The sequence below is a fragment of the Hydra vulgaris genome, chromosome 01 (genome assembly GCF_038396675.1).
Source record: "Hydra vulgaris chromosome 01, alternate assembly HydraT2T_AEP".
NCBI lineage: Eukaryota > Metazoa > Cnidaria > Hydrozoa > Anthoathecata > Hydridae > Hydra > Hydra vulgaris.
The window spans coordinates 65,663,410-65,691,012 of NC_088920.1; the positions used below are offsets into that span (position 1 = coordinate 65,663,410).

The 27,603-nt window shown below is 28.4% G+C and overlaps 1 protein-coding gene and 1 long non-coding RNA gene across 2 annotated transcripts; one reads left to right on the plus strand and one right to left on the minus strand.

The window, feature by feature from the left end:
* Window positions 1–27,040, minus strand: LOC100203778 (soma ferritin). Its single transcript, XM_065788962.1, has 5 exons — window positions 26,838–27,040; window positions 26,054–26,146; window positions 25,767–25,938; window positions 506–603; window positions 1–424 (listed from the first exon to the last, which is right to left on the minus strand). The coding sequence occupies exons 1-5, from the start codon at window positions 26,937–26,939 to the stop codon at window positions 107–109; spliced, it is 783 nt and encodes a 260-aa protein (XP_065645034.1). The 5' UTR covers window positions 26,940–27,040; the 3' UTR covers window positions 1–106.
* On the plus strand, window positions 8,586–10,932 carry LOC136074944 (uncharacterized). Its single transcript, XR_010635583.1, has 3 exons — window positions 8,586–8,661; window positions 10,003–10,599; window positions 10,720–10,932. It is a non-coding gene; the product is annotated as an uncharacterized LOC136074944 (long non-coding RNA).
* Window positions 27,041–27,603: the final 563 nt, after the last annotated feature.

Genomic DNA, 27,603 nt, shown 5'->3' on the forward strand with positions numbered 1-27,603 from the left:
TGAAGTAAAGACTCTTTTTTTATTAAGATTTCTTATGTTTTTAACAATAAACATTGCTTGCACTGTATAGTCCTCAAGGCAAAACAATCAAAAAAAACGTTGACATTTAACTTGACATGCTCAATTTATCAAATTGATAGACACCCAAACCATCGCCGCATCTCTTAGCGTTGGTAATCAACTTGGCAATTTCATTGATTGACTTAACTTGCTCATCCAAGAATTCTGTTTCTAAGAAATCGCACAAATGGGGATCGCTGTGTTTTCCAGCAATGGCATGGACATTCAGCAACGACTCGTTTACTTTCTTTTCCAATTCAAGCGCTGCTTCTAAGGCTGACACTGGCGTACTTACTTGAAATTGGGGAGCTTGAACATCCTTACAAACTACGCGACCACCACGTTTATTCAGGTATTTCATTAGCTAAAAATTAAAGAAATATTGTTTGTAAAAATTAAAAGTTTTTTAAACATGATTGAAACAGACATTAAAAATGACTCTTACTTTCTGAGCATGTTCACGTTCTTCATCTGCTTGATGCTTAAAAAACTTGAAGTATCCGTCTAATGCAACATCATCTTGATCAAAATGATAGGCCTGAAAAATTTTATATTTTAATATTTATTAGACTACCCATATTTATAATATATTTTATGTATAATATATTATAACATTTATATTTTCAGAACAATTTCAGAGTAATTATTGATACAGAATAATTATTGATTACTATTAAAAACTTTTTCATTTAATAATAATAAATGTTTTCTCATTTCGCAAAAAAAATTTTTTTAAATGTTCTTCATTTGGTAATTTAAAATAGAAAGAACCATTTAAAAATTGTCTTACTTTTCAATGGCATAATAAAAATAATTATTAATTTATACTGTTTAACTTCATGCATATTTATGAAAGGTCGAATTTAAATTTTTTCACAAAAATATAATTTATAAAATTCAAAAGTATCTAAACGTTTGTATACAAAAGCGTTATTACAAATATTACTAACAGAAACCAAACAATTTGTTCACCCTCACAACAGCATTACTCAACAAAATAAATCAAGCAAGGAAGATAAAGATTGGCGCAAAACTTTTAAAACTTATTATAAAAATTTAGAAACTTTATCAAAGGCACTATAAAAGTTTTGAATTATTAAAAAATAAAAGCTTTTTGCTAACAACAAATCGAAAAACGTACGAATTAAAAAAAAAAAGCATGAACTTACCATAGAAAGATACTGGTAACTTGCATACAACTCCATGTTTATTTGGTTGTTAATAGCATCTTCACTTTCTTGGTGAAAGTTTTGTCTGCATTGAGAAACCATGATTTTTATGTTTGAGTAATGTTTTAAGTTTAAGATACAAATATTAAAACACCGCGCTGGTTCTAACACTGTAGAAGCACAACAAAGTTTTAATGAATTTTGAAGATGTACGAAAATTTATAGACAAAAATCACGTGATAAAATTATTTTGATTGGTTAAAAATGATTTAACTGTATTACTGTTGGTTAAAAACAATGTTATAGCAATTTGATTGGCCAAGTTTGATTGCTTTGAAAACCCATTTCTCGATTTTTTTCGATTTTACTCGATTTTTAAAACTATGTTTCTGAGAAACCTTAAAAATCTTTAAGAACACTTGAAGATGTAAAGTTATGGATTGCCAACGTTCTAATTTAAATTTCTATGATTCAAGTTCGTTGCAAATATACTTCATAAGTACTATATAATTGTGAATAAATCTTTATTATTCGGTTTTTAAATGCAGTTCAGTGCCGTCTTTTGAGCAACAAATCGCTGTTAATTATGCTATATGTTATGCCAACGATTACTTCGCGCTTTGCGTTGCGCTCACTTTTGACGCATTGTTTTGCGCCATCGATTACTTAGGCGCGTTTTGTTGTATTAACAATCATTTTGACACGTTTTTTGTGCTAACATTCGATTTTACGAGTTTTGTCGGGTTAACAACTAGTTTCTCCACACAAAAAAAAATATCCACAACTGTTACATTCTCCTCTGGAGTCTTCAGAAGGTAAGTTTAGCGAAATGATAAAGAAAAAAATTTATTATTACCGGAACTTTATTATTAACGGATATTCAGGTGCTAAAAAGTTTGATACTTTTCTACATAAGCTATCTTTAGAAAACCTAGCAGCAAATTAATCATATTACATTTTTATTTGAAAATAATTTTTCATTCAGATTTAAAAATTGTGGAATAAAAATATTCAAAAGTAGTTAAAAAGTTTGAATAAAAAATTGAACAGAAATATTTCAAATCAAAGTCATGCTTTATGCCAAAGGGTTAAATGATTTATAAGAAACCAATGTTCGTGTTTACTTCGTATGCTTATAGTTTTATTAGGCTAAAGTGTATAATAGAGTATAAAATGAATGTTAAATATAAAATATACCAAAGTATATATGTAAATTATATGTAACAGAACATATATACAAAGCATATATAATTAAATATATAATAAGTCTTTTAAAAAATATAAATAATCTAGTATGTGCTAATTCATCACAATAATCTTTTAATGATAAATGCGTTTAATCATGCGTTAATTCAATTCATACTTAAATCTTCACAACCTGGTCTCTGGTAATAAAAATTTAATATGATAACTGTTTATGAAAATATACAATATATTATAACGATTCAATAAGTCTTGTGATGTGTCTTAAAAAAATATCATATGCTAATATAAAAAAAATAATTATGTTTTTGTCCAAAAAAAATTTAAAGTTATTGAAACATAAAAATTACTTATTAGATCACTCAATAAAAATAAAAATAAAAATTATATAGCTTAAAACGATTAACAAAATTACGCGACTTCATATCTGCATTTACATTATTTTCAGTGCGCATGTCAAGCAATTTTGATATACAATGCTAGATCTTGCTTTTTTATTTATCGCTGATGTATATTTGTGTAAGCAAATATCCATATTCATTACGAAGTGAAGGCACTACAAGCGGTGCAACCGCACCGAGCGCATGGGCGTCAAAAGTCTGAAAATTATTTTCTTGTTCTATTTTTATTTTTAAGTTGAAAAATTATAAAGTTAAAACTTAATGTTGAGTTGAAATGTACGAAAACTATTATTTTTATAACTTATTTATATAACTATTTCATGGCATTATGCCAACAAACAATCAATGTAAATATTTATAGTTTATCTATCGGGCAGGGAACGTCTAGGTTTTCGAATCACCGTTTCTCGAATATCCTCAACACTGTTTAGCTTACGTCATTAATTAATGAAATGGCGTATTGTCTTGATGACTTCAAGTTGATCGTTTGTCCGAATATTGCCTTACTCTACTGAAAAAAATCTATTTTTTGAACAAAACTTTACTCTATTAAAACTTTGAATGAAAAAAAGTAGTAGGTTTTTTAAGATTGAAAATCAAAAAAAAAAATCAAATCAAATCGTTTTTTCAATAATGAACTACTTAAGTAATATAACGATAGATTTAAGTAATATTTTTTTATAAATGTAATTAAGTAATATATAATACATCGTAGATAGCTAACTTTATTAAAAATCATTTTTTAACAAAGCGGTGTGGGCAATTTTTTTATTTTTCCTCAGCAACGCTTTATTTATTTTGTTGCCATACAGCTAAAAAAAAATTATAAAAATAAATTAAAATAAATCAAAAAGTCAATTAAGACGAAAGGAATAATAACAGAATTAAAAGAATTATATAGAGCATGTGAAAATGAACAACCCTCAACATTTTCATTCTTTAAAAGAATAAACTAGTAATTTTAATATTTGTCGTTGTAGGGAGCGACGGATTTTAACTCGGCACAGGACTTGTGTTTCAGTTACTACAACTCCGATTATATCTACAAAAAATCATAAAATACTTTCGGCGAATGTTTTTATTGTAATAAAAAATGTTATGACAAATATATATTGTAGGTAACTTAAAAATTACCATTTAGATGACTCAAACATTAAAAATAAAAATTGTATAACTTAAGGCGATTAACAATTTTAGATTGCTTGACGCAAGTGAAGATATGAATTACAAATAAATTGTTTATTGCATTATGCGCGTGTCAAGGAACTTTAAAAAACAAATTGCTTGCTTTAACGCTAGATTATAAGTATATATAATAAGTTTAAACAAACGCGATGAGCAATACTGATTATGTTTATATTAATACATTAGTTAGGTAACCTAATTAATTGTATGATTTGCACATTCTAACATCTAGTGCAATATCTGTCCGCTTTCTCTATGCTATCTTTCTAACTTGACTTTTTCTGACTTTCACTCTAATTTCTTTGTTCTTCTCAAAATCACCTACTCTTGGTCTGCAAAGCGGGTTATGATGCTCTTTAGTGAGCTGAACTCATCTTTGCGGGCCTTGGCAATGTAGCCTCTGTATGGCAATTAGCCGAAGGAAGATAAACCACAATACCAGCTTTAACGATGGGTAATTTTACCCTGCCAATATAGTTTTTGCCAATATAGTTTTTGTAGGTTTCTAACTATTTTTTTGTTTACCAAAAAAATAGTTAGAAACCTACAACATTAAAAATAATGCGATACCAATTTTTACCCATAACAACGCTTTGTTTATTGCGTTGTTACGTGTTTCTACAATGAATATATACCACAACATGAAAAAATATCTTTTAAATTCCAATAGTAAAAAATAAATTTTGCTATTCTGTTTATTGATTTGTGTTTATTGACTCAATTCATGTGCTTCCGTTGCGCACGTGGTATACTTTGGAGCATATTTATATCCAACACACTTAAGTGTATTGGATGGAAATTATTTGATATAAAAGTTGTTTATTTGATGCATTTTATTAAATAGGTAAAGAATTACTAACATTTGAAAAATTTTGCTGAATTATGAATACGCAGCCGCCAATGAATAAAAAAATTATGATAAATTGCAGGATGCAATTGTCGTTAATGGTTACTTTAAGTTGTGCATTAAAGTTTGATAAAAGCATAAAAAAAGTTAAAGAGTTAAGAGAGGATTGAGTGTCACAAGTAAAAAGAATTTTTAAATAAAAATAAATATACGAGTAAACTCCATATTAGAGTAGTCCCTTGGTCTTGGAAAGTCAAATAGCACCTATCCGTCAAGACTTACAAGTATCTAAAAAAAAAAAAAAAAAAGCAAGCAAGCTGCCTTATATTCAATGCTAATAAAGTGCCAATCCACTGCTTAGAAAGTTTAGAGTGCTGAATGTTGTTCTATATTTATAATATTTTTTTACTCATGTTTAGGTTAAAATATCATATGCTGCCTAATTATTTTGAAGACCTTTCTTTTATAATAGATCATAAATATCAAACAAAGCATTCGTTGCTTAATTATCAGGTACCAAAAGTTTTGGTACCCGATAAAACAATCCGAATTCTCAACAACATACCGAGAGCCACATCTGTGGAACTCGTTTCTCCCAAATAATAGTAAAACTGCAATTTCAGTTCAAACTTTTAAAAGTATCTTAAAAGAACAGTTACTTGATTATGACGTAACTCAAATTCTATTTCATTTTAAATTTTTATTATATTCTCTTTTATTTTTTAACTTTTCCTTTTTTAAAAATGCGATATCACCCTTTTCATTATTTATTTATTTATTTACACTTTTGCCGATAAATAAAAAATTTACAGTTGTAACTTATAAGTTTTTTATTTAGTCTTATCATTAAGCCCCCAAAAATGCTTCATTATAAATAAAATATAGTTTAACAATAAAATATATTTTCAAGTATTTTAAAGTATATAACTTCGATTTAATATTATAAATGAAAATGTAAATATATCGCATAGCGTTTAAAATTTATAGTTTTTCAAAGAATAAGATTTAAGAACTGTTTTGTAAAATAAAAGAAACGAAATTTAATAAAATATTAAAATGACAAAAATAACATTTAAGAATTGGCTTGAAAAATAAGAAGATATGATTTTATATAAAACACATTTTATTGTTAGAGCAATTTATAGTTTAACTTATTTAATTAAATTTATAATACTTTTAATTGCCAATTAAGTAAAAGCAAATAAACAGTAAAAAATAAAAAGAAAAGATTAATAAATAACTATATGAAAATTAAATTTCTCAAAAAGAAGATAATCATTAAATATAATAAAATTATATGAACATATGTTGATTAATTAAGTACTAATAATCTACAGTAATTAATTAGTTAACTATTAATTATTGATTTCTAATTTAAAGAAGCTTTATTAGATGAAATTTAATTCATTTTCAGTCAACAAAAGTAATTGCTTAAGATTTGTTTTGAATTGGTTTAGAGAATAATTAGTTTTCGGTTCATTATTTAATATTATGTTCCGCAACTTTGGTTCTCGGTTTACAATAGAGAATTTAGTAACGGAATAATAAGTTTTGGATTGAATATAGTTATCTTCATTATTATCGTTACTTATCTTTATTACTATCGTTACTTTTTTAAGTTTTGGATTCAATGTAGTTCATTACTATCATTACTTATCTTTAAATTTTATTTTATTTTATTTTAATTTTAAGTTGTATATTATGTATAATATTATTTTACTGATGTTGTAATTTATATATATATATATATATATATATATATATATATATATATATATATATATATATATATATATATATATATATATATATATATATATATATACATACATATGATAGCTTGTTATTTGTTTTTTAGTTTTATATTATGAAGTTGTATAAGTTTTATTATATGTTAAAATGGATAAAAAAACAAAAAGGTGCACAAAATTTTTAGTTTATTTACAAGTGAGTAAATGAGAAATCAAGTTGTCTTAAGTTTTTCCTGTGAACATAAGTTTGAGCTTTGTATTAAGCTCCAATGTTTTTGAAAACCATAGATATTATATTGATTCCAGGTAATGTTTTCATCGAGTTTATTCGATATTTTATTCTTAGATGTTAGAGATAAACACCTAAAAATCTAATAACGGAATCTCTTCTTATTTCAATTTCATCAATAAAGAGTATCATCTGCAAACATAATACTCTTCAGATTAGTAGCTTTATTTAGATTGTTTATACAGATTAAAAAAAGGACCAAACTATGTGGAACTCCCTAGGTTATATTTGAACAATTATTTAATAAAGTGTTGCATAAGATGACCTTTCTTTGGCATTGCTGAGTGCACCCATTAACGAACTGTACTTTTAAGTTGTGCTTTTGCAGTCTTTTCTTTGAGTGACTCTGTAATAGTAATAGGGAAACATCTCTTATTAAGTCAATTCAAAACATCTTCCACTGCAATAAGACAAAGAAAAGTCATGTTTATAATCTGCTTATCACTACTCTAGTCAAAAAGTTATATAGGATTCCAAGAATTTGGAACAAAAAAATTTTAGACTTGAATCCTATTTTTATATTAAAATAGGATTCAATTAAAATACATAAGTTAAAAATTGTTTATAGTTATCGAAGTTTTGCCTTTTTTTTTTTGTTTAAAAATTCTATAGGTCCTATAGGACTTTTTAGGTAGGGAAAAGCATAAATTTATAACTGGTTTTATATTATTTGGGATAAGAAGACTCCCAAAAAAAGATTTCAAGCTGCGAAACAGTTGGATTAGATTTACAATCTTGAATTTTTTGCAAAACAACTTATACAAAAGTTGTTTGATATTTTACTGGTCAAAAAATGCTTCAACTCATTATGGTGTTGAATAAAAAGTTTAACAAGCGTGAAAAATAACTCTAAAAAATTGTTACAATACCTTCGTTTGATGCATTATTTTAATTTAATGTCTAAAAAAATTTTTAAATTCATAAGTATCACCTTCAAAGTCTTTAAAACTTTTGCTGATTGCAAAAACCATCTTTAATTTCCATATTATTTCTAAATAAATAAGCACTTTCTGACTTTAATGCTGAATTACATTAATTGACAATTTTTTCAACAGGATTCACAAACTTTGGTAATAGTAAGGTAAACTGAAGAATTTTTGCACGATGCTTTGCGTAGTATATTTGAGGTAACCAAACATTTGTAAAATAAAAGCGAGCATTTAAAAGTATTATTAAGTATGCATCATAAGATAATATAAAACAGCCTACTGTAATAATATTATATAGACAAAGTTATAAACTTGTATTCAAATAAGGCAAATAATTTTAATTTTAAGTAAGTTAGTTGATATTTAAATTATAAGAAGTAATATTCGAAACCCTCACCATGTTAAATCTAATATTTGAAACCCTCATCGTTACCCAGTGGACACACGACGTAATTTCAACGTTGATTTACGGTTGATTTTTAGTCGCGACGTCATATAACCAAAAATCAACATTTTATCAACGTTGAAAATTCGTTGAAAACGATCAACTTAACGCGACGTTGAATCAACGTTAATTCAACGTCTATATTATGAGTTTCACCGTTCGATTTGCATTTTGAGAACTCAAATACGCATGCGTGACTTTACGAGTCATTGATTAGGCCATCTATTGCCATTTCATAAGGTTTTGAGTTTGTCAATTTAATGATACCACATTGCTTAATTTGCGATGCATTAGCAATAAATATTAAATAGATCATTTTTTTTATTTCATCAGTGTGTATTGCATAAAGAATTTGCTTGAATTTGTTTTAGAGTTTGTTTAAGTAAGTAGTTTTTTAGAGTTTGATTAAATGTTTTACTATGTATGTTAGTATATTTGACTATACTAATTTTATATTATAAAAATATAAAATATATATTATTAATGTTATATATATATATATATATATATATATATATATATATATATATATATATATATATATATATATATATATATATATATATATATATATATATATATATATATATATATATATATATAGTCAGATATATATATATAGTCAGAAAGTCCATATTTTGTTGACAAAAAGTTAAAATTAAATTTTTTTTTTATTACATTTATTTTTTTCATTAATTGATAGACTGCCTGCCCCAACCAAACCCTCAGTCGATGTAGCAACACTCCCTTGCGGGTCAGGCTAAAAGATAGTAGATGTAGCAGCACTCCGTTGCGAGTCCACGCTATTTGTCAGTCGATATAGCAGCACTACCTTGCGAGTCAGGCTATTTGTCAGTTGATGTAGCAGCACTCCCGAGTCAGGCTATAAGATAGTCGATGCAGCAACACTCCGCGCATGATTTACAGTAAAAAATATAAAAGAAAAAAACATTTTATTAAAAAAATTAAAAATAAAAACATTTTATTAAAAAAAATTAAAATAAAAACATTGTTTATATTGTTAAAAACATTCAGAATGTTTTTAAAAACATTCTGGTCAATTAATTTTGCGTTTTTGTGGGTTTTTTAAAAAACGATCAGTTTGTTATTAAATTAATGGTTTTAACTTTCTGACAACTCGCAAATGTTGGACGAAAGTCAAAAGAAATTAAAAGTGACGTATGTGTTGGCGTAAGAATCACTTTTTTCCTTCCGCTCTTCCCAAATATAAAAAAAATTTAAAAATAAAAATAACAATAATAAAAATACTATAATATAGTATTATGATTATTATAGTCTATATGATATATTATTAACATATCATATATTTTATGTATATATCATATGTTATATATAATAATATCATATATATATATAAATATATCATACATTATATGTATATATAAATATATAAATAAATATACATATATAATATATACCGTGCAAATGAACATCGACGCCATGTTTACTAAATGCGAAGAATCACGCACTATATAACTAAATAGTGTGTTTTATGTTATTTTAATTTAGCTATTTTATTCTAAAAACTTCTACTTGTATATATATATATATATATATATATATATATATATATATATATATATATATATATATATATATATATATATATATATTTATATATATATATATATATATATATATATATATATATATATATATATATATATATATACATACTATAAAAGTGCCTTCTGTTGTTTAGGGAAATGGCTACCCGGTTAAAGCGATGGAGACGGAATAATGTTTTGGTTAATGAGCTTCTTATTAGTGACATTGGTATTGATTGCTCAGCTTCATTAAATGAAAATGTCTGTAGCAGCAGCAATTGTGAGGCTACTGCAATAGTAGATTCTGAATATAATTCAGACTCTATCTTACAGGATGAAATTTAAAACTAAAAATAAAAGCAACTCAGATGAAAGCAAATTAGGAGGAAAAATAAGGGGGGAGGGGGGGTAAATATTCCGGACTTTTTCCGCAAACAATTTTTCGGATTTTTCAAATTTGACCTGGATGATCTATTATATATATATGTATAATTTTTATTGAAATTGACCTATTTCTAAAAAAAAAAAAAGTCATTGAATTTTTGAAATTTTAAAACCATTCGGAATTCCGCGGTATACGCGGTGCCATTAGGCTACCTAACCTGATATTGTATCAAAGTTTAATGTATTTATAAAAATAATAACTTTTTGTTGTAGGTTGATGACCAATGGTCTACAATCAAAGTTCAACATGGCTGGCGGCAAGGGTAAAGAGAAATTTGAAGGCAAAAACATTTGTAAGGTTGTTGTTGGTAAGTCATGAGTAATGTTATCTGTTATTGAAAAACACAATTTGATGATTTGGTGCTACTTTAATTTCAAGTTCTTGCTGTACTTGTTGCAAATTACTCAGGCAATACCTTTTATTATAGAGAGCGTCATGCTTAGTAAAGCGACTGCTACGGTTGCTGAAGTCAGAACAGATATCATGAGTTTGTTGAAATATGCACCCGACAGATCCAATGGTGGCGGTCGGTGCGTAAATGACGATTTGAATATGTTAATATAAAATGTATATATAAAATGTTAACATTCTATCTATTTCTTATATAAACTCCCTTAAAATAATTTTTTGAACATGAAATTTTTAGCGCAAAATATTGCTTTTTTATTGTCTTTTTTTATCGCAATCCAAGTCGAGACAGTTTAACATATTAACGATGACAATTTAACATGGCTGCAGCCTATTGGATATAAGTTATATCCAATAGGCTGTATAATTTTTATTAAATGACCAAAATTTATCGTTGAAATTAGGTTGTTTGAACGTTGTTCTAACGTCTTATCGACAATATATCAACCATATATGGTTGATATATTGTCGATAAGACGCTAAAACAACGTAATTTCAACGTTGAACTTTTAATTTTCAGTTTATCGAAGTTGAAATATGGATGATATGAAGTCGATAAGACGTTATAACAGCGTTGAAACAACGTTTTCATCGACGTTGTTTCAACATCGTGGTTTTCAACGTCGGATTTCGTTTCCAATTCCACCAAATTTCAACGTTGTTTCAACATTGCATTTCGTCGGTTTGCGACGTTGTTTCAACGTTATTTCAACGTCATTGTGCCCACTGGGTAAATGTTAAAATTTTAATTGCATTTCATCTAAATCATATGTAAGTATTTGAACTTTTTTAATTAATTTTTTTAATAATGTCAAAATATCAAATATTGTATTTGACATATAAATTACTTTAAAAAAAAACAAATATTTAGCTGACTTCCCCTGTCCCCCACGAAAAATGAAAATTAGGTACCAAAAGTGCTACACAATTGGCCACATGATATTTTTCAATGAAATTTATATGTGTATAAAAAATGTGTATAGAAAATTTTCTGAATAGGTTTAAAAAATTTGTGAGCACTCAATAATAATTTAAGGTGACAACAAGTTAACTTTCAATATCAGTAAATCAGTACAATGTTTATCAACCAAAAATAAAGCTTTCTTTTTTTAAAAATAATTTAACTGTATATATAATTTCAAAAGTTAAAAAAAACACGTTTGTCTAACGCTACTTCAAAAAAATTTAAAATACGTGGAACAGAAATTTGGCACAAAATTCAGTTCCGTAAAACGCGAATTATTCATACCTGTTTTATACGACCCAATTCAAAACGGCCATTCCACAATAACTTCGGTTCAAAATTTAAGATTGTTGGAGTATTTTTTTATAGATTTTTCACACCCATTCAACTTTCTACTGGCGATTCTCTTGTTTACCATCGACTCTTGTGTTGTTATGACGAAAGCGGTTTTCTAAAACAGTTTATACTTTTAACTTCAAGATCATATCTCTTTCTTAATTGTGTTAATTCTTCCTTTATTTTTTCTTCTTAAAAGTTGATACTTTCTTTTACATTGTTTATTGTATATCCATGATTATTTAAACGTTGTCATAGCAACATTTTGAAATATACAGTAGAGTAGGTCGAAAAACAACACTTTTTGAGATCAAGTGTTTGGCATTATAGAGATATTTTCGAAATGATCCAAAAATACATTCTTGAAAATTTAATTTAATTAAAACAAATCCTTCAATTGCAATTTTGGCTTTGAAGAAGTGACTAAAGGCTTTTCACGCAATATTTAATGCGGCGTTTTCGACATTATGTTATAAGTTCAGGACTCAGGAAATGTTTGATGTATAAAAAATATAAAGGAGAGGAAAAACTGTCTCTATCAACTGTCATGACAGAATAAAAAAAAATAATGAAATATCCGCTAATAAACTTTAACTTTTTTTTTGGAAATTACCATTTTAAAAATATTCTTAGTTATTATCGATTACGAAGTGTAATTTTAAAACGCCAAACAACAAGCTTTGAAATAACTTTTGTATATGCAAAGAATAACTCATAAGTTTATTATAAATTTTTATTTACTTTAGTATGTACAAGTAGCACTAAATTATTTTTCAAACTAATTATGTTAATTATGTTAATTATGAATAATTAAGAATATCATTATGTAACTCACTGTAAAAACGTTTAGATATAAAAATCATCCAATGCTTTCGATACAAACATCATCTTAGATATATAACCGTCTTTTTGAACCATATACGAACATCATTTTGAATTTCTCGAATTTTATTTATTAAATTTATATTATAAATGGTTGATACACCTTCATGCATCTTATTGCTCTTTTTAAAGCATGTAGAATCATGTAGAAGCGTAGACTTGGATAATATAGATTATCAAATTATTTTTTGTTATCAAAATAATAAACCCAGAATCTTGTGCTGATACTAGCACATTTAGTCACATACTTATTATTGATAACGTTAACCAAAGAGAATGACTAAGGCAACTACTTTTCCCGCTTGAGTATTAAACACTCATGTTTCCTGCAGCAAATTCCATACAACATTTTTATAAAAGTCTCACTACTTAAATCCCCTAAAAAAAGTTCTAAAACAATATCAGTAAATGGAAATTTAATAACATTAAAATTAACAACTAAATAAAGTTCATTTTTGGTTTTACCCATATATTCTAATGGTTCTACAAAATGATTTGGGGACTAAGTTGCTCCATCAATATAAACAAAGATCTAAATGAAAGATCCATTTGATGAAGATTAAGTCCTATAGTGTGAGGTTTTAGTCAACCTTTTTTTTTTTTAAACTCAAAAAATATTCCTACTTTTGATATATTTATGTTGAAGTATTGTTATTCTTTTCAAGTACTTCATAAAGACTCATAAAGCTTGTTTTTTTTCTGTTGCTGCTACAAGTAAAATTTTATTAAAAAATTTTAGAGTAAGATCATTCCTGCCATAAAGGTTAGTGAGAAGTTTTTACTCATATTCATTTGAAGTTCTTTTTCTGTAAATTTCTTTAGAACAACTTCACTACCTTTTATTTTTATTTCTCTTACAACTAAAGTATAATTATCAATTTTGCCATCAACACCAAAGCAATTAAGTTCTATGTTATTTAATAATAAATATATTATGTCTGATAAAACTTTAACCATCTTCTTTTAACTATCTATTTTGGATTTCTCTATAACTAAAGTTGATGTGATTGCTATATCATCAAACAGCTCTGAAAAATCTATCATAAGATCATTTTCTAGTGCAGCTATAATTGAACTTCCTATATCATATCTAATCAAATCAGTTGCATATCTTGAAACATACTTTTGAAGCTTCCAAAAATCATAAATTCCTACTGATTTTCTTTAAGGCTCCATATTTATGAGAAAAATTATAAAGTTATGCTTAAAATTTTTTTTCTTTGCTCAAGAAATGAATTCAATGTTTAAACAAATTACAAAATTCAACTAATTGACTTTAATTCAATATATTCCATCGAAGCAGAAACTCGAGTTTCTACTTTTTGATTCGAAAATTAAGCTTTAGTGTGTTACGACACTAGAACTAACAGATTCTACACCAGTTTCTAATAAGAAGCCATTTTTGAACAATTGTAAATAATTTCTAGTTGCAGTGATTGTTCAAAACTTTTCCATATCTTAATTACTTATTATGCTATAAGTTTTACAATTGTATGTATGATTTTTTTGCTACATTATATAAGTTATTGTATAAGTATAAGTTGCAATAATAATGTAGCTATAACTTGGATAACTGTTGTTTAGAAAATAAAGATTTTAAATAATCTGTCTGTGGGTGGTTCTGTACTATATTTATCAATACTTTGAAATCATTTTAGCTCAACCTAAACTTCTTTAAAATAAAAAAGCTTCAACCAAACATTTTTTTTCTATTAAGTTAACAAATCTCTATATTACCAAACTTCTGATTCCAAAATTGACTTTGCCCTAATATTTATACAATTTTTGTATTATGCCTAGATATAATACAAATGTTAGCGTGGTCCATGAAATTATTGATTAGCTATAAATGAAAACTACCATTATTAGCGAATGTTAATTTAGTGCTTTGAGGGTGCAATATCTTACCAATTTCAAAGTTTTCAAATGATGATCTTAAAGTGATCTAAAAGATAACTATCTTCTAGCGAATTAAGGGGTACTAGTTCAATAATTATATCTGTGTAAAGGAGAAGATATTTATACAAAATTTTAATATTAAAAAAGACAAATGTTTCACTATTGCCTAACTTTTAAACATTTTAGTTTTTAGAACATTTTGGGTTGGATGTCACGCAACTTTAAAATGGTAGCTATGTTCAAATGACTGTCATAATCATATTAAAACTTTTAAAGTTTTGTCCTATTAAATGAAATGCATTCTCGAGATATGCCGAAACCTCCTAAATGTCTAAAAACTTATCCTCGGCTTTATATTTTTCAAACTCAGTGTGAAAAGAGTATTAGATCTCTTCATTAGCAAATGTATTTACCTTTATTAGAGTGCCCAGCATTTACCTTCGGAGCTGTTTGACATTTAAAAAGCGGTAAATAAATTCCACTTTTTGAAGACTACAGCTTTTTTTTTGAGGCCTTGAAGTAAAAAAAATTCAAAGTCGATTTTTTACAAATAAGCAAATTAAGATCTCTACAAACGTTGTTAAATAAATACTTTGAAGAACTATGATAAATTCATGAAAGCCATTAGTATCAAAAAATGTTTTACTAAAAGTTTTCGCTATTATTTTAAGGCGTTTTGAAAAAAATCTAGACAATAAGACATAACAAACAGGGTTGATTGGAGAAGTTTATCGTTAGATTTAGGTTTGACTGTTGCAAAGTGTGACCTTCATGTAACTATATGTATATCAAAACGATTAAAATTTTTTTTTTGTTTTACCAAGGTGCTTTAAGATGTCCGTACGGACTTATTATAGAGTACTGCGCAAGTACATTTAGCTAATAAGTACGCGCCTCCTTCCTTACAAATATCATTAATCTGGCCAGAGCCGGCATTTAATCTTGGGCCTCTGATTCTGAGTCAAAATTTCACAACTACACTGTAGCTGCTTTACTTGTGTCAACTTTGTTTAAAAAATCATGCTGCGAAAATTTGTTATCATAAAATGCTCAACCTAATGCTTTTTCAATCGTGTTTTTGACGGAACTTTTACCAGCACTTTTTTATTTTTTTTAATTTTTACAATGTTGTGATTCTATATAACTGATACAAATTTACAATGTTTATAAAATATATAATGGTAAGAGAAAGAAAAAAAAAATCTCACAATTTTATAGAATATAACTGCAGGGTATCATCAATATTAAAAAGAACCCGGGAAACTTGCAGAAGACCAGATGGTCTGGTCATCAAGAAACCGCTTGTACTAGTAATATTTTTTGTATTTTCGTTTTACATGTTTCTAGTTTCACAAAATATAATGGTAGTTCATTTTATATTGGATTCACATATAATAATATATAATATAATGAATAATTGATAAATTCTAGATTTTGTACACATAAATATATGATTAGACATAAACAAAATTATTATTGATTTATATATTGATATTTGTTATTGAAATTTTTTGGGATTTTCGTTTCAATGTTAATTTTGGTTCTAGTTTCAGTATTAGTTTAGTGTAAGTTCATATAACTGTTTGTATTTAAAACAAATTTTTTTTTAAATACAAAATTGTTTGAAAAGATTTTCAAACAATTTAGGTTATCTAATTTTGTAATATAAATAGTCAATGTGAGCTTTCCATGAAATATTTTCGTCAATTAGTAAACCTAAAAATTTAGTTGTTGAGGTTCTTACAATATTTTTGTTTTCCATTTTTAGCTATGTTAATACATTTGGTATTTTTTTCATTTTTTGGTTGGGACGGAATAAAATGTAATTGGTTTTTCTGTGTTTAAAGATAATTTAATAGATTTTAGCCAGATATTAAGTTTTTCAAGTTCAATATTCGTTGTTTCAAAGAGTACTTTAATAGGCTGAGATGAATAAAATAAATTAGTATCATCTGCAAACATTATGACATTAAGTTTGTTTAAGACATTCGGAAGATCATTATTGTATATTAAGAACAATAAGGGAGCTAAAATGGAACCTTAGGGAACGCCACATTTAATCTTAAGCATTTTTAAACAGTTATTTTCTGATGAAAAGTATTAACACATTGCTGTCTGTTTAGCAAAAAGTTTTTAAACCAGAGTAATGCAACATTTTTTACGCTATATTTTTCAATTTTTTGAGCAGGATAGCATGATCAACAGTATCGAATGTTTTCAATAGATCTATAAAAATTCCTAGAACTAATTCTTTATTAACAAATGAGTAATTGATTCTATTTACAAGATCTACGATTGCATGTTCAGTTGCATGTTGCTTTTGAAAGCCGAACTGTTTTGTATTTCAGATGTTGTTGTTTGTTTTTTGCATTTTCGAGTTCGTCATAGCTTAATCCGGTGAAAGTTTGTTCGCTATTTAGATCAGTAAAATAATTTTCAAAGGAGTTATTTGGGGTTTGATTTTTAGACTCCATGTTAGCGCCAATATTTGCGAAGAAATTGTTAAATTGTTCGGCAGTAGAGTACTTATCGTTATGTTCTGTTTCATTTATAATAATTCTATATGGTAAGCTGTTTGTTTTTGTATATTTTTTTCCAATAATTTCTTTCATGATATTCCATGTTTTTTTTGGTACCTCCATTTGTTTTTTGAAGTAATTTAGAATAATAAATTTTTTTAGAATGTTTTATTATTTTTTCGAAAAGATTTATATATTGTTTATAAGTGATAGGTTATCTTCATTTCTGTTTTTCAAATATTTAACATATAGTTTTTTTGTTTTGTTTTTGAAGATTTCTTGATTCCGCTGGTGATACATGTACAGCTCAAATGTTTTACTTTGATTTCTTTTTCTTTGATTGGAAAATGATTATTATAGTGTTAATCATTATTATAGTAAAATATCTGTGAAAGTATTATATGCGGAGTTTGTGTTCCCAAGGTTACATTCTTGATATACTTTAACCATGGTCATCTGTACTAGCAGGCCTCGTAAACGCGTTAATCGGGGCCTGGGGGCTAATCTAAAACTCTTAAACTTATCTTTTAAGTTCTAGCGACATCTTGGTTAATTTTCAAATTAAGTAAAATATTATCTTGTTTGAATCTAAAATCTATCTAAAATGCCCAAAAATTGTTGCGTGAGCAACTGTAATGGTAATTAAAATAACCAAAATAAAGAAAAAGTTTTTCGGCTTCCTACTGAAAAAGAAGAATATAATCGTTGGATGAATGCCATTCCACGAGATAATCTACCTGACAGCCCAGATATAGTTGTTTGCGAAAGACACTTTCCAGCTGAATATCCAACAGTTACCAAATTTGGCCATAAAAGGCCTCGCAATCCTCCTTCAGTTTTCACATGTGTCAAGCCTAGTTTGATACCTACTTTTCCACCACCATTAAGAACAACTTTTAAAGCATCTTCATTTGTCCGGAACATTATAGCCGATAAACTTGATATGTTTTTAGCTGCTGATAAGATTTCGTGTTTTAAATCATTACATCAGAAGCTACAAAATAAAGAAATTGATTTTGGTGTAGTTGATGTAACTTGGTATTTTGCTGGTGAACATTTGCCAATCATTCAGTCAACAGACTTTGAAGAAAACTCTTCGGTTGTCAGATTTATGCTTAAGATTAAGAATGATCTTACTTTTGAGTTATACTTTTGAGGAGTTAAGTATAAAATTGCATCTTTATCTCAAAATAAGATTTTCCTAATTGATTCTTGCTCGAAATTACAAGAAGCTATTAATTTTTTGAGCTCTACTAAAATTAGAAAGAAAAAATACAGCACAGAAACCATTGTTAAAGCATTTGATTATTTTGCGATTTCAAGATCATTATATGAAAGATTAAGGGAAGATTTTGAACTTCCAAGGATTTCCCTCTTAACAAAGCTAACTTTAAAACTGGATTCTGCAATAGACGATATAGAGTTTTTAAACTCAGTTTTTTCAAAGCTTGACAATTAAATGCAAAAAAAGTGTATACTTTTAATTGATGAAGTCTATATTAAATCATCGCTTACTTATCATGCTGGCTCAGTCTTTGGTAAAGCAGTAAATAAAGCAGACTCTTTAGCAACAACTGTTTTAAGTTTTAAGTTAGTGTCACTTTATGGGGCCGCAATATCTGTGCAGAATTTTACCAGTTTGTGAGCTTGAATCTGAATTTCTTTTCAAACAAACTCAATTTGTTTTAATAGGAATAAAGAGCGCTGGAGGGGTGACTGTAGCCCTAATATGCGACAATAATTGAGTAAACCAAGCACTATTTAAAAAGTTTGATTGTGTTGATCCATGGTTGACTAAAAAGAATATGTTCTTGTTATATGACTTTGTGCATTTACTTAATTCTGTTCATAATAACTGGATCACAGAAAAAAGTCAAAAGTTACGTTATGAATATGATGGAAAAACGAAATATGCATCTTGGTCTAGTATTTTAAGCTTGTTCAAACTCGAAGGAAATCACATTGTAAAATTGTCTAAACTTACAAGTGTTTCTGTAGCACCAAAATCTATTGAGAGAAAAAAAGTGTCTACTTGCCAACAAGTCTTTTGTAATGAAACTGCAACTGCTCTAAAATCCAACAGTAGCATAAAAGAAACAGACAATACCATTACTTTGATTGAAATATTTGTTATATCAACTTCAGAAGATGCTAGACTGGCATTTTTACTTTCTCTAGCAACAATGGCAGAACAAATGTCCAGCAAACAGGGAAACAGACGATTTCAGTTGACTAGAGATACAGATGCAGCTTTAGCTCATACGTGTCGTAGTTTAGTAGCCATTACTAAATTTTTGTTACAATATTCTTTTAATTATGTAATACTAGGAAAATTTACAACTGACCCACTAGAAAAAATGTTTGGAAAACTTCGACTAGGATCTGGAGGCACATATTTTATCAATGTTCAAAATGTCTTAGAAAAATTTAAAACTCAAAGAGCAAAATTAAGTCTCCATATTGGTATAGATATTGATTCTTTATCTGCAGAAAGTGGACATAATTGCCAAAAATGTGGATACTTTCTTAGCAGTAATGCTATTGATATATTTGACAATTTACCTGAGTTAGAAAAGAGTTTGCAAACAGATACAAAAGCAGGATTAGTATATATTGCTGGATATATTGTGCGAAATGAAGTGGAAGAGCAAGAAGAAGCTAAATTTTACTATAGAGAATTTGGTGATTATACTGCAGAAATAAATCGTGGAGGTTTGAAGATACCAAATGACAATGTTTGCCAGTGGACTATTTTCTCTTATATATTATTAGTAAAGTCTTATTATATATTGTTAGTAAAGTCTGCCGAAAGTCACTCTGCAATGTACTAATGTTGATATCAGAGTCTTTTAACTTTAATATGGAAAGAAAACATGCTATTTCACTTTCAAACATTTTTTTAAAAAACTATGTTAATTTATATGCACCAAGGTCGTCTAAAGAGCCACAACAAAAGGTTTTGAAACTTTCAAAGTAAACCTATCGATTTTTTAACAACTTCCTGGTTCGATTCTCGGTGAAATCTAGGAAAACTTTTTTTGTTTTTTTAACGAATCAAATGTAAATAAACTATACTTAAGGTGGACGTTTTTTTCAGGCACCCCTCTTTAGTAAGTAAAAAACGAGTCTAAGGTGAGATCAGTAATATTGAAAACAAAGGGTAAAACCCAGTGGGAGGGAGCAACAGCAAATTTTGTGCCCTTTTGCTATTTTAAGAAACTTTTTATTTTAGCAAAACCTAGCGGTCTTTGAGACGCCATTGACACGTTTTTTTTGGGGTGACTCCGTCCCATCAACCACGGCCCTCAGGTCTTACTCAGGGCCAGTATATAAGGGCGGGCATGTCTGCATGGGCCCCCTCAGGATTTTTTGATGTTTTGATTTTTGATGATAGAACACTTTCACACAACGTGCAAACTTAAGTTTTTTAATATGCCAAATGAGGTGGCCTTGCAAAAAATTTGGATGGCGGAGGCCATCCAAATTTTTTTCCAAATCTAAAAGTTATAACCATGCAAAATTTACACCCCTCTCATTTTGGGGGTCGGGAGGGTAAGCGTTTTAAGGCTTTTTTTTCACAGGCCTCCGCCATCCCGATATTTTGCAAGGCCTCCTCATTTGGCATAGGTATAAACAAACTTAAGTTATGAGTTTGCACGATGTGTGAAAGTGTCCTATCTGGAACATCAAAAAATTCTGAGGGCGCCCATACATGTGTGTGCATAGAGGAAAACTATACCCTCTACTTCATATACCATACATCTTTTTATGTTGGCAAACTAGAATCTTTAGTCAGAATGTAACTTTTCTATTGATTAGCTGGTTAATTGTGATAAATTAGAAAATCGAAGTACGTACTTTTAAATTGAACCCCCCCCCCCTCCCATACGCTTTCGTACGCTTTTTGAAGACCCCCCCCCTCCCCCCTATGAGCGTACGTACTTTATGGACGACCCCTTACATATATGTTTTGTGTATTTTCTACTTATTATGTGATTTTGGTTAAAATTATAACTTTAATTTATTGCTTGAGAGATTTTTTAAAAATTGTTACAATCTTGCTGTTACTTACACTTTGACTAAAAATATTTATTTTATGTTTTTGCACTTTAAAATATACCATTGTTTTTTTGTGTGCCACCTTGATATATTTCCTATATTTTCTATGTATATGTTAAATCAATGATTATGTAATTTTGTATGATTTTCAGCACCTTATAGCTAGGGAATGTTTGATTAGGTTTAGTTTTTGTAGATAAAGCTTTATAGCTAGGGAATGCTTTTTTTTATTTTTGTGTCAACTTGTTATTTATAAATTGGTCTTATTTATGTAGTAAGATAAAAAAAATTAGCTATATTTCCTGCATACTAAATGTAAATGGTTTTTTATGAGCAAAAGTTCATGAAACCATAAACTTTTTTTTAGTTGTTGTTGTTTTTGGTGGCCCCCAGCCCCAGGCCCCGATTAACGCGTTTACGAGGCCTGTTAGTACAGACGGTCATAACTTCAACGCAATCTACTGCCGATAGTATGTCTTTAATACATTGAATAGAATTTTTATTTTATTTTATAAATTTTTTTTCGAGATATTGATTATTTTTGTATCATGTTTTATTGTAAAGTAAAATGGAAAATGACCTGTTATTACAATTTTTATTATTCCTGTCTTTAAGGAGGTATCTAGAAATTAGTTTGTTAGTATGTTAACTATAGCAGAAAAAGAATTCGAGGTTACCCGTGTGGATTTAATAATAATTGGTAAAGTACAATGTTAAAACATGTTATCAAAAAATAATTTAGTAATCGGATACTCTTAGTATTTTAAACAATCTATGTTTAAGTTTTTTGATCTTCAATGATTTTGAAAAAAATTTCTTCTAGATAATTAGAACATTCTTTAATATCATCTTCAGGTGGTCTATAACAGAAGTAAAGGTGAAAAAGAGTCGCAGCACTTTTTTTTTTAATATTTAACAGATAATAATTCTACTGAATAATGAAAAGCGCTATCACTGATCATTAATAATAATAATGTTGATTTGTATATTGCTAATAATCAAATAACTTACTTTTTGATCATTGATGATCAAAAAGTAAGTTATTTGATTCAAGATGAGAGATTAAGTGTTTGTTAATAAAAGATTTAAAAACCTTGTTTATGATAGGAAGAAGACTAACGGAAAGGTAGTTGGACAAGTCAGATTGCTCTCCAGAGTTTTTGAAAATAAAATATTTTTTTTACACTCTTAAAAAAGTTCCAGTAAATTATACAAACCTTCCTGCAAATTGCCTTTTTTTCAGGTTAACGTAACTTGTTTGTTAAGGCAATTAGCTGGAACCTTAACAAACAAGTTATGTTACCTGAACTAGTTCAATGAAAAAAAAAACTTGTGCGTTAGGTAACCTGAAATAGTTTGGTAAAGTAAACTGTTAGTAAATATGCGTATGGGAGGGGGGGGGGAGGGTTCAATTTAAAAGTACGTACTTCGATTTTCTAATTTATCACAATTAACCAGCTAATCAATAGAAAAGTTACATTCTGACTAAAGATTCTAGTTTGCCAACATAAAAAGATGTATGGTATATGAAGTAGAGGGTATAGTTTTCCTCTATGCACACACATGTATGGGCGCCCTCAGAATTTTTTGATGTTCCAGATAGGACACTTTCACACATCGTGCAAACTCATAACTTAAGTTTGTTTATACCTATGCCAAATGAGGAGGCCTTGCAAAATATCGGGATGGCGGAGGCCTGTGAAAAAAAAGCCTTAAAACGCTTACCCTCCCGACCCCCAAAATGAGAGGGGTGTAAATTTTGCATGGTTATAACTTTTAGATTTGGAAAAAAATTTGGATGGCCTCCGCCATCCAAATTTTTTGCAAGGCCACCTCATTTGGCATATTAACAAACTTAAGTTTGCACGTTGTGTGAAAGTGTTCTATCATCAAAAATCAAAACATCAAAAAATCCTGAGGGGGCCCATGCAGACATGCCCGCCCTTATATACTGGCCCTGAGTAAGACCTGAGGGCCGTGGTTGATGGGACGGAGTCACCCCAAAAAAAACGTGTCAATGGCGTCTCAAAGACCGCTAGGTTTTGCTAAAATAAAAAGTTTCTTAAAATAGCAAAAGGGCACAAAATTTGCTGTTGCTCCCTCCCACTGGGTTTTACCCTTTGTTTTCAATATTACTGATCTCACCTTAGACTCGTTTTTTACTTACTAAAGAGGGGTGCCTGAAAAAAACGTCCACCCTAAGTATAGTTTATTTACATTTGATTCGTTAAAAAAACAAAAAAAGTTTTCCTAGATTTCACCGAGAATCGAACCAGGATCTCCGTAGACTATTGCCGCCGCACAAACCTTTCGCCCAAATACACACTTACATTAAAAAATTTTAAATTTATTTAAATTATAATTTGCATTTATACTTAAAGACGTTTTTAAAATGCGTAAGCAAAAAGCTTTGGGGTAGTATAAAGTATCTAAGGTACCCTCCGTCTTTTTTTTTTAATTAAACTTTTTAATTAAGAAAAAAAAAACAGGAGGGATGCGGGGGGGGATATTTGAGGGGGGGGGGGATTTGAGAAACGGACGGACGTTTTAGGGGGGGGGGGGCGAAATAAAAGTACGCATCGCAACAGGGGGGAGGGGGGGTCAAATTTCAAAATTTTTGGCGTACGTACTTTATGGACGACCCCTAATATATAACATAAAGGCCGTATTCTACAAGACCAAATATTCCCGCGAAGCGAATTTTTTCGCTATAACGAAACGCCGTTTTAATTTCCACTTTACTTTCTTTTGCGCAACTTTTTCTGTTGTTGTCAACAATAAAAATGGCAGCATTAAGTTTACGCTGTTTATCTTTAACATAATAAAATACATATCTTACGATGTAACTTTAGACATACAGCGTAAACTTATTGTTTACTAAGAGCAATTACTACTTTTTTTACAATACTTTCTACTTGAAGTGGAAATTTCTTTTCACCTATTAATTTAAACATTTCTGTCTTTGTAGGTAAGATGTGATATGATTTTGTAATATAATAATTTAATTTATAGAATATATTTTATAAGAAAGTATAAGAAAAAAAAATGCTAAACTATGACATGAACATTTCTGCTAAAAAACTGTTATTGCAAGAATAAACAGCAGGTTTAACTCCATGTAGGGTTTTTCACGAAAAGGTTTAACTTCGTGTGGTAACTTGAAAATAAACCTTCTTATGAAGTGTAACTTTCGAAATTCACAGTGTGCAAATTTACATTTGTTAATTCTCGACTTAAGTCTAGCTTTGTATTTGATAAATTTACTGATGCTTGCCAATGTTCAGAGTGAGTTAATAGAAAATCAATGTTTTTTTTTGCTGAAGAGAAACGCTGTGTTAGCATAATTGCCAGATATGTTTTATCTGCGCGCGCTTATCAACAAAAAAATTCGCTTTGCGCAACTCTTTCTTCCTGTGGAAAACGGCCTCAAGTCATTTTTTGCTTAAACAGTTTTGTTTTGAATTTTTGTTATTATATTATATGCACATAGAAAAAAAAACACGAAACATAGTCTCTTAGCGCACGAAACTGATCTATTAATGATATGAGTTTAGGAGAAAAACAAACCATTTTATTAAACTCTTATAGTGAGTTTTCACTCATCCGTTTTTCGATGGGAATGGGAAAAATTATCACGCAGTTTCCTTCAGAAAAATTAAAACTTTTATTACGCATGCTCACGTGATTATTTTTTCATTTCCATAGAAAAACGGATGAGTGGGGAAACTCGCCTAAATAAGCTCTAGGTATGCGGAAAAAGTGCGCATGATAATTTTTTTTCTCGCTCTTAAAGCAATTTTTTAGAATGAACTATTAAACTAAAAAATATTGTAGTAAAAAAGGAATTGATTAGTGTAGAATAGATAAGTAGAGAAATGGTTGGTTTGATAAAGACCCTTATTTTATGCGTCCAGGTACTAAAATATATATGTAAAGAAAAAGTATAAAAGTAGAAATAGTCAGTGCGGAAAAGACTTATAAAGACCCGTATTTTTACGGGTCCAATCAGCTAGTAGTTATTATATAATCGGTTTTGTTGTTGCTTTTTTCAAACAAGAAAAACAACTCTTATGCTATTGCACACCACGCACAATTCTCATGTTGTTGCACACATTAAAAAATCAAGCGAAAATATTTTAGGCAACTTTTGAATTTAAATCCAAAAAAAATTATTTTTCTGAAGATTTCTTATTCTTTAACAATAAACATTGTTTGCTCTGTATAGTCCTCAAGGCAAAACAATCAAAAAAAAAGCTGACATTTAACTTGACAAGCTCAATTTATCAAATTGATAAACACCCAAACCATCGCCGCATCTCTTTGCGTTTGTGATCAACTTAGCGATCTCATTGATTGACTCAACTTGCTCATCCAAGAATTCTGATTCTAAGAAATCACACAAATGAGGATCGCTGTTTTTTCCAGCAATTGCATGGACATTTAACAACGACTCGTTAACTTTCTTTTCCAATTCAAGGGCTGCTTCTAACGCTGAAACTGGTGTACTCACTTGAAATTGGGGAGCTTGAACATCCTTGTAAACTACACGACCACCACGTTTATTTTGGTATTTCATAAGCTAAAAATTGAAAACGATAAGATTATTCTCTTTAAAAATTAAAAACTGGTTTAAACATCATCAAAACAAACTTTAAAATGAAAAAAAGTTCATACAAAAAAAAAATGACTCTTACTTTCTGAGCATGTTCACGTTCTTCATCTGATTGATGCTTGAAAAACTTGAAGTATCCGGCTAACGCAACATCATCTTGATCAAAATGATAAGCCTTTAAAAATTTAATAATTTAAAGATACCCATAAGTTATTAAGTTATTAAATCACAGAAGTTAATAGACTATTTGTTATTACAGTTATTTATTAGAGAGTTATTTATTAGACTATTTATTAAGTTGCAATGGAACTTAGACAAAATTAAGTTAAGCGTATTAGCAAGCCTTTGTGTTAACAATCCTGTTAATGTTAAACCTGAATTAAAGTTTTTGATTTGGCGAAAACCATTTTTTGTTATTAAATATTTTCTATTTAGTGATTTTAAACTTCTTAACTGCAAAATAAAAATAATAATTTATTCGATCTAACACCACCACGCATATTTGTGAAGGGTTGAATTTTATTATTATTTTTAAACAAAACATTTTACAAAAATCAAAGTATTTGAACATACTTTATTTAAAAACAATTACAATCAGTTTTAACAAAAGCCAAACATTTAGTTTACCAAAACTTTATAAAACTTTGCTAAATCAAATAAGAAACAAAAATAATTTTTTTTGAATATACCATTATCAAGATTTCAACAACATACAACATTTTTTGCTGGATGTTTTAATCGTTTATATATTTATTAACGAATAAAAGAATATTTTTTACGAGTTATATTACGAAAAGCAAGCAAGAGTAAAAATTTGTAGCGTATCGTAAAACGTGCTATTAAAAAAAATAGTTTTTTAAACTTACCATAGAAAGATACTGATAACTTGCATACAACTCCATGTTTATTTGGTTGTTAATAGCATCTTCGCTTTCTTGGTGAAAGTTTTGTCTGCATTGAGAAACCATGATTTTTATTTTTGGATAATTTAAGTTTGATATAAATTATTATAAGACTGCGCTGGTTCTAACACTGTAGAAGCACAACAAAGTTTTATGAAAAGCAAACGAAGCGCAAGAATTTATAGACAAAAATCATGTGACAAACATTTTGATTGGTTGAATAAATTTGATTGGTCAAAAATGATTACTCTGTGCTACTATTGGTTAAAAATGATGTCATAATAATTAGTTAAAATTAAATTGAAAAGTTTTTTTTTTTATCGAGTCCAAAGTTTAAGGAATGCTAGTTTGAAAATAATTTAAAATGTAAAGTTAATCTTTGCCAAGATATACATCCTAATGTATTTTTTTTTTTATAAAGAAAAGTAGTTGTAATTATTACTTATAATAACTACCCAGTAAGCGCTAATCCGTAAAAAGTTACACATGGTTGCGTGGCGTGATAAAAGCCCCTAAAATAAAATGAATAACATAGTTAAGAATTGGGTTTCCATTCCGTGTTAATAAAATCTTTTATTAATAGTTTCAACATTACAGAATTGTAGTATAATATTATACTAAGTTTCCGTAAAGAATGTGAAACTAGTAATAAAAGCATGCGACATTACAATTTTACTTTAAAACCTCACAAAACGAGTGTTAAACTCGAGTAAAATTGCCCGCGAAATCT